Below are 8,979 nucleotides of genomic sequence, written 5' to 3' on the forward strand. Positions count from 1 at the left end.
AAGTAGGCTAAAGAAGGCTAATGTAGGCTAAAGAAGGCTAAAGAAGGCTAATGTAGGCTAAAGAAGGCTAAAGAAGGTAGGCTAAAGAAGGCTAATGTAGGCTAAAGCCAACCTGATCTCACCAGAATGCGTGACTCCACCACGACTCCTTAACACTGCATTGTGTGGTGGACTCACAAACTTTGTTACATTTCCGTGTCGGCACCACGCAAACAAGGCCAATGTAAAGTGAATGAGGCTCCTTTGTCGTGGTGCACACACGCATTTCTACAACGTCCTGCAGGGAGCTTTTATTCTATATAACGTGTTTAAAATCTACTTTATAGCTTGTAGTAACTCACAGGAGGCTTCTTTTATTTTATTTGTATACATAATAATTTTTATTTTTCGTCAGAATGTATTATGGTGCATTAGTTACGATTTTTTGTTCTCAAAAAACAGTGCATTGTGGGTAATACAACTGTGATTTGTATTACATTAGTTAGTTTTTAAGGAAGGCCAGAGCTTCAGCTGTGTCCAATAGATTGTTCCCTTTAGTTAACGTTTTTTAAAATAACATTATATTCCGATTTGATCATGTCCCCTTTATTGTATTACGGAGAGCAATGTGAGCGTCCATTCCCATTGGATAACGGAGGATTTTACACCCGGAAGTAAGTATTCCCCTTACTGTCGATTGATTTTACAGTGCTATCTGCATGACTCATCAACTCAAAAACACCAGATTATCCTTGTTGATTACACAACATTGATTGGTTTAAATTGTGTGCAATGCTTTTGTATTTTTCCCCTTCGATTCGGAGAAACAAATATTTGTTCAGTTTAGGATGGCCGAAGACACTACACTACCCAGAATCCTCAGCTATCGTTTGGGACTCCACCATGTGCTTTGCTTGACAAACCCCGTGGTTTTTCCTCAACCTCTGTGATTGGATGTTGGAGTGGCAGTGCGCGGAGTGTACGCCGAGCGACAAACAGCATTTTGAAATGGAATGAAACCCATCGACGGCACACTATTCAAAACAGGAATCGAACGTCTCCTACCCCCCCCCCCCTTAGGTCACAGGCTCCTCCAACAGTGCTACGCAATAAAACAGATACACAGAAAAAATAGTGCAAGTCCATACAAAAAGAAAATTAGTAAAATAGTAAAAAGTGAAATAGTGCAATAAGAGTCTAAGGGATTGGAATATGATATATTAGACACATCATTTCTAAGCAGCAGCCAGATGAATGCTATGGATGTTATTTCAAAGTGCAGGTGTTTAATAGTCTTATAGCCAGTGGGATGAAACTGTCCCTGAGTCTGGTGGTTTGAGTCCGGATGTAAGATAAGATAAGATAAGATAAGATAAGATGGTACTTTATTGATCCCAATTTGAGACATTGTTGTTGTTGCAGCAGCATAAAAGACGAGGCATTTTACAATAAAACAAAACTACAAACAAACAAGAATAGAAAAAAAAGAAAATAGAAAATATACGTGTTGAAATAAAAAATATACATGTAGATATTATATATGCAAATATACATATTCAAAAATATATGACAATGGAATATGGAATATCAAATATTGAACAGATGATATATGTGTAAAATGTACAGCGAGGTTGTATTCGAGAAACTATGGAGCAGAGAGTTCTCTTCCAGCCAGAGGTGATTTGTTGTACAGAGTTATTGCAGTGGGCAGGAATGTGTTCCTGTATGGGTCCTTGTGACAGCGGAGCTGCAGCAGTCTGTTGGAGAAGGAGCTCCGCTGACTGTCCAGCTGCAGGTGGAGAGGATGGGTGGGTTATCCATCCTGTCCAGCTGCAGGTGGAGAAGATGGGTGGGTTATCCATCCTGTCCAGCTGCAGGTGGAGAGGATGGGTGGGTTATCCATCCTGTCCAGCTGCAGGTGGAGAAGATGGGTGGGGTTATCCATCCTGTCCAGCTGCAGGTGGAGAAGATGGGTGGGTTATCCATCCTGTCCAGCTGCAGGTGGAGAAGATGGGTGGGTTATCCATCCTGTCCAGCTGCAGGTGGAGAGGATGGGTGGGTTATCCATCCTGTCCAGCTGCAGGTGGAGAAGATGGGTGGGTTATCCATCATGGACAACAGCCTGTTCAGTGTCCTCCTCTCCACCACAGCTTCAAAGGGGTCCAGCTTGATGCCGATGACAGACCCAGCTTTCCGGATCACTTTATTGATCCTGCTGGTGTCACCGGCTCTGATGCTGCCCCCCCCCCCCCCCCCCCCCCAGCAGACCGCAGCAAAGAAGAGTGCACTGGCCACAACAGACTAGAAGATCTCCAGCATCTTGCTGCACACGTGGAAGGATCTCAGCTTCCTCATCCCCTTCTTGTACACAGCGTCAGTATGAGGGCTTTCTTTAAGGGTAACCTGGTATTTTTACTCCACTACATTTATTTTAGTTACTTTACAGATTCTGATTAATGATGTGAAATATAAACAACCCTTAAATCAGACTTTAGTTACACCTGAGTAACATTCAGGGAAGGTGATTGTCAAGTGCCAACAACCAGGAGAGATATTTGATTGGAGGACTGGCTTACCTAAAGCCAGTTGAGTGGCACTTGAAATGTTTTGGCTCTATGAAACCTGATGTACTTTATGATTCTGTTTTCTTCAAGCTTGTATTTTGTTGGTCGAACGCACTTATTGTAAGTCGCTTTGGATAAAAGCGTCAGCTAAATGCAATGTAATGTAATGATTGTTGGTGCTTGAGAAGACTAAATATTTGTCTGCAGATCCCTATAAAGTATATACACTACTCGTTATTCTCTACAAATAGTTAATTAAAAACTGTATATAATTGCTATTTTGGACATCCCTTTTCAAGATTTCAATATTACTCTAAACGTGTAATAACGTGCTTTAACCAGTAGGTGGTTTGGGTTAAAAATCTGTCAAGTTTACAGTGTTAACAAAATAAAATATACTGCTGTTTCTGGTTTAGTTTACGACGGATATATTCTGTTATTGTTTTGATATGTGTAACACAAAAGCGATGGAAAAACCCACAGCAACACAGAACAGATGGTCTTAACATGAGCAGTTAATAAAAAACAATAATGTCAAAACAAATTATTACTACTAACTTTATTGTGAAATTAAAACAGAACGGTAAAAGAATAGTTTCCGGTCTATTCTGAGGCCAGATCTCTGTAGATAAAGAAAGAACTACGACGGATGTGTAATATTTACAATGCATTCATGTGATGACTTTCAAAGAGTAAAGAAAGCACTGCTGAATAAAGTATGATTTATCTTTTACGAAACGTTTTTTTCATATGGAATGCAGTTGGAGGTCAACCAATCACAGAGCTTGAGGCAACGCGGAACAATAGCTGAGGATTCTGGGTAGTGTAGTGTCTTCGGCCATCCTAAACTGAACAAATATTTGTTTCTCCGAATCGAAGGGGAAAAATACAAAAGCATTGCACACAACTTAAACCAATCAATGTTGTGTAATCAACAAGGATAATCTGGTGTGCACCATAATACATTCTGACGAAAAATAAAAATTATTATGAATACAAATAAAATAAAAGAAGCCTCCCGTGAGTTACTACAAGCTATAAAGTAGATTTTAAAAACGTTTTATAGAATAAAAGCTCACTGCGGGACGTTGTAGAAATGCGTGTGTGCACCACGACAAAGGAGACTCATTCACTTTACATTGGGGTTGTTTGCGTGGTGCCGACAGGCAAATGTAACAAAGTTCGTGAGTCCACCACGCAATGCGGTGTTAAGGAGTCGTGGTGGAGTCACGCATTCTGGTGAGATCAGGTTGGCTAAAGAAGGCTAATGTAGGCTAAATAAGGCTAAAGAAGGCTAATGTAGGCTAAAGCAGGGGTTCCCAAACGTTGCCATGCCAAGGACCACATAGCATTATCCTCTGGCCGGGACCCCCCTGTTTATTTAAATGATGTGTAAAGTGCCTCCCGATAGAACCCAGTGTGTTGCCACTACATTCGGGGCCTTCTGCCTGATCAAAGCTGTCACTCCTGAATCTGAACACACACCCACACAACGAGACCAGTCAAGTCCATTTGAGATGATGTGCTCATCTAAAACTTGGAAAATGTCTCTTCCAGTGCTTTGCAAAATAATATTTCCTCTAATAAATCTGATGTATGCAATCCTGCGACATTTGCTCCACCCGTGCTCTCGTCCAGCTGCAGAGCGAAACATTCACTCGCTCCCACTTGCTCCAAAAGCTGAGCAGATACCCAGTTTCACTCAGTAGCGGCAGCTCGATTCTGATTGGCTTGAAGGGCGGTCGTGTGATTCAAAAACAAAACATATGAAAAGATTGGCATAAAAGGACACATAGATTGATAGATGTGCAGTTATTAATAACATTAAAACAAATGTGTGACCCCCCTGGCGCCCCCCACACTGGGCTAAAGCACGCAAAATATGGCTAAAGTAGGCTAAAGTAGGCTAATGTAAGCTACAGAAAGCTAATATAGGCTAAAGAAGGCTAAACAAGGCTAATGTAAGCTAAAGAAGGCTAGGCTAAAGAAGGCTAGGCTAAAGAAGGTTAATGTAGGCTAAAGAAGGCTAGGCTAAAGAAGGCTAATGTAGGCTCAATAAGGCTAATGTAAGCTACAGAAAGCTAATATAGGCTAAAGAAGGCTAAAAAATGCTAATGTAAGCTAAAGAAGGCTAATGTAGGCTAAAGAAGGCTAAAGAAGGCTAGGCTAAAGAAGGTTAATGTAGGCTAAAGAAGGCTAGGCTAAAGAAGGCTAATTTAGGCTCATAGCGTCTGCATGTTTTGCTGGGAATATTTCAACCCACTTTGAAAACGGACATATCATTCCCAAACAGTATGCGTGCCCTTGGCATTGTGTGAGTTCGATGAAGTCCGTATGCATGTGTTGAAACGGGTATGGTGGTGGAGGAAACGTTCCTCTCTGTGGTCGCTCGTTGCCTTGAGCGTTGTGTCTGCAACATACTACACAGGCTCTACAGAAGCTTTTAGAACATGTAATGTAGCTGTGTGTATGGAAGTGTTCATGTATTGTTGTCCCCATCCCTCCCGTTGAGACATGGCACGGCCCACGACTCCAATGAGCGGCTGTGCTGTAGAGACTAACGGGGAGTATGTTCCCTCAGGGTCTGCGGACCGTCTGTCAACCACTTCTTCTTTTCTCTGTCGGGTGCGCTGTTCTGCATATCCTTTAATATCACAAAAGGTATCGGTTGTAAAACACTTTCCCGCTTCTGCAAGAGGATATGAAACCCATGTTCGCCCACAGCTGCTCGTGTGGCTACCTTATCCGCGTGTGCATCGCCAAACTTCTCCCCATTGATTTGATTGTCCTGGTAGGTTTAATACTGTTGTCCGACAGATTCAGTAATACTTCAGAAATGTGAATGTGATGTGTGTGGATGTCCTCTTCTTCCTTTTCTACGTCTACTCAGTTGTCATAACTATGTAGGTTATGTGAAGGGGGGGGGGGCATGTCTTTTCGTCTTTGTATTGTCCCTTTTGTCCCCCTTCTTTGTTCTGTGGTCTCTCTTCCCTACAGTCCCTAGCCATGTGTCCCTCCTTTCCGCATCTGTGGCGTAGGAGTTTCCCATCTGAGTTTAGTCCTCGTCCTCGTCCTCTGCCTGTTCCTCTACCATTCCCTCGTCCTCGTCCTCTGCCTGTTCCTCTACCATTCCCTCGTCCTCGTCCTCTGCCTGTTCCTCTACCATTCCCTCGTCCTCGTCCTCTGCCTGTTCCTCTACCATTCCCCCGTCCTCGTCCTCTGCCTGTTCCTCTACCATTCCCTCGTCCTCTGCCTGTTCCTCTACCATTCCCTCGTCCTCGTCCTCTGCCTGTTCCTCTACCATTCCCCCGTCCTCGTCCTCTGCCTGTTCCTCTACCATTCCCTCGTCCTCTGCCTGTTCCTCTACCATTCCCCCGTCCTCGTCCTCTGCCTGTTCCTCTACCATTCCCCCGTCCTCGTCCTCTGCCTGTTCCTCTACCATTCCCTCGTCCTCGTCCTCTGCCTGTTCCTCTACCATTCCCTCGTCCTCGTCCTCTGCCTGTTCCTCTACCATTCCCTCGTCCTCGTCCTCTGCCTGTTCCTCTACCATTCCCTCGTCCTCGTCCTCTGCCTGTTCCTCTACCATCCCCTCGTCCTCTGCCTGTTCCTCCACCATTCCCTCGTCCTCGTCCTCTGCCTGTTCCTCTACCATTCCCTCGTCCTCGTCCTCTGCCTGTTCCTCTACCATCCCCTCGTCCTCTGCCTGTTCCTCTACCATTCCCTCGTCCTCTGCCTGTTCCTCTACCATCCCCTCGTCCTCTGCCTGTTCCTCTACCATTCCCTCGTCCTCGTCCTCTGCCTGTTCCTCCACCATTCCCTCGTCCTCGTCCTCTGCCTGTTCCTCTACCATTCCCTCGTCCTCTGCCTGTCCCTCTACCATCCCCTCGTCCTCTGCCTGTTCCTCTACCATTCCCTCGTCCTCGTCCTCTGCCTGTTCCTCTACCATTCCCTCGTCCTCTGCCTGTTCCTCTACCATCCCCTCGTCCTCTGCCTGTTCCTCTACCATTCCCTCGTCCTCTGCCTGTTCCTCCACCATTCCCTCGTCCTCGTCCTCTGCCTGTTCCTCTACCATTCCCTCGTCCTCTGCCTGTTCCTCTACCATCCCCTCGTCCTCTGCCTGTTCCTCTACCATTCCCTCGTCCTCGTCCTCTGCCTGTTCCTCCACCATTCCCTCGTCCTCTGCCTGTTCCTCTACCAATCCCTCGTCCTCGTCCTCTGCCTGTTCCTCTACCATTCCCTCGTCCTCGTCCTCTGCCTGTTCCTCTACCATTCCCTCGTCCTCGTCCTCTGCCTGTTCCTCTACCATTCCCTCGTCCTCGTCCTCTGCCTGTTCCTCTACCATTCCCTCGTCCTCATCCTCTGCCTGTTCCTCTACCATTCCCTCGTCCTCGTCCTCTGCCTGTTCCTCTACCATTCCCTCGTCCTCGTCCTCTGCCTGTTCCTCTACCATCCCCTCGTCCTCTGCCTGTTCCTCTACCATCCCCTCGTCCTCTGCCTGTTCCTCTACCATTCCCTCGTCCTCGTCCTCTGCCTGTTCCTCTACCATTCCCTCGTCCTCGTCCTCTGCCTGTTCCTCCACCATTCCCTCGTCCTCATCCTCTGCCTGTTCCTCTACCATTCCCTCGTCCTCTGCCTGTTCCTCTACCATTCCCTCGTCCTCGTCCTCTGCCTGTTCCTCTACCATTCCCTCGTCCTCATCCTCTGCCTGTTCCTCTACCAATCCCTCGTCCTCGTCCTCTGCCTGTTCCTCTACCATTCCCTCGTCCTCGTCCTCTGCCTGTTCCTCTACCATTCCCTCGTCCTCGTCCTCTGCCTGTTCCTCTACCATCCCCTCGTCCTCTGCCTGTTCCTCTACCATCCCCTCGTCCTCTGCCTGTTCCTCTACCATTCCCTCGTCCTCGTCCTCTGCCTGTTCCTCTACCATTCCCTCGTCCTCGTCCTCTGCCTGTTCCTCCACCATTCCCTCGTCCTCGTCCTCTGCCTGTTCCTCTACCATTCCCTCGTCCTCGTCCTCTGCCTGTTCCTCCACCATTCCCTCGTCCTCTGCCTGTTCCTCTACCAATCCCTCGTCCTCTGCCTGTTCCTCTACCATTCCCTCGTCCTCGTCCTCTGCCTGTTCCTCTACCATTCCCTCGTCCTCGTCCTCTGCCTGTTCCTCTACCATTCCCTCGTCCTCGTCCTCTGCCTGTTCCGCTACCATTCCCTCGTCCTCATCCTCTGCCTGTTCCTCTACCATTCCCTCGTCCTCGTCCTCTGCCTGTTCCTCTACCATTCCCTCGTCCTCGTCCTCTGCCTGTTCCTCTACCATCCCCTCGTCCTCTGCCTGTTCCTCTACCATCCCCTCGTCCTCTGCCTGTTCCTCTACCATTCCCTCGTCCTCGTCCTCTGCCTGTTCCTCTACCATTCCCTCGTCCTCGTCCTCTGCCTGTTCCTCTACCATTCCCTCGTCCTCTGCCTGTTCCTCTACCATTCCCTCGTCCTCGTCCTCTGCCTGTTCCTCTACCATTCCCTCGTCCTCATCCTCTGCCTGTTCCTCTACCAATCCCTCGTCCTCGTCCTCTGCCTGTTCCTCTACCATTCCCTCGTCCTCGTCCTCTGCCTGTTCCTCTACCATTCCCTCGTCCTCGTCCTCTGCCTGTTCCTCTACCATCCCCTCGTCCTCTGCCTGTTCCTCTACCATCCCCTCGTCCTCTGCCTGTTCCTCTACCATTCCCTCGTCCTCGTCCTCTGCCTGTTCCTCTACCATTCCCTCGTCCTCGTCCTCTGCCTGTTCCTCCACCATTCCCTCGTCCTCGTCCTCTGCCTGTTCCTCTACCATCCCCTCGTCCTCTGCCTGTTCCTCTACCATTCCCTCGTCCTCGTCCTCTGCCTGTTCCTCTACCATTCCCTCGTCCTCTGTTAAACCCACCTCTTCCCTGTCCTGGTCCTACAAAGAAAACCTCATTGGTTTCTCCTCCTTCTCCCACAAAGAAAGCTGATGCTGATGCTTTCTTTTGTCTTTGTTCTTTGGTTTGGGATGTGGCGTGTTCTGCATCATGTAGGCATTCTTGTAAGTCGCATGTTCGATGGTTAACGTTGTGCGACTCCTGGGTGAAACCCATTCATTAGGCTTTGTTTTAGCTGCTGTACGAATGCAGAGTCAGCTACGTTGCTGTAGGGGACGCCGCTGTGAATACGGAAACACTCTTCCATTCTTACTCTGAAGTCCTGCACTGACTCTTTTTCCCCTTTCATCCCGAGACTTTTGTGAAATCACGTCTTGGGGCAAAAGTCCTCTCAATGCTTGGTACACTGGAACCAGAGCATTGGTGAAAGCCTGGTCACCTGGTGGCGTTGGGCCTCCATCTGCTGCTGTTCCCGTGGAAATGCCTTTTACCCTTGCCCCCATGGCCAAGGATTACCATAAGGGTTCTTAAAGCTTCATGTCCGTTTGAAC

At 47.7% G+C, this 8,979-nt stretch overlaps 1 protein-coding gene across 1 annotated transcript; it reads right to left on the bottom strand.

Annotated features, from left to right (window-relative positions):
* Nucleotides 1–5,598: 5,598 nt before the first annotated feature.
* LOC139433629 (retinitis pigmentosa 1-like 1 protein) lies at nucleotides 5,599–8,427 on the bottom strand. Its single transcript, XM_071202715.1, has one exon. It carries the CDS (start codon nucleotides 8,425–8,427, stop codon nucleotides 5,599–5,601), a length of 2,829 nt encoding a protein of 942 aa, XP_071058816.1.
* Nucleotides 8,428–8,979: the final 552 nt, after the last annotated feature.

This window comes from Pseudochaenichthys georgianus, unplaced genomic scaffold, assembly GCF_902827115.2.
Source record: "Pseudochaenichthys georgianus unplaced genomic scaffold, fPseGeo1.2 scaffold_764_arrow_ctg1, whole genome shotgun sequence".
NCBI classification, from domain to species: Eukaryota; Metazoa; Chordata; class Actinopteri; order Perciformes; family Channichthyidae; genus Pseudochaenichthys; species Pseudochaenichthys georgianus.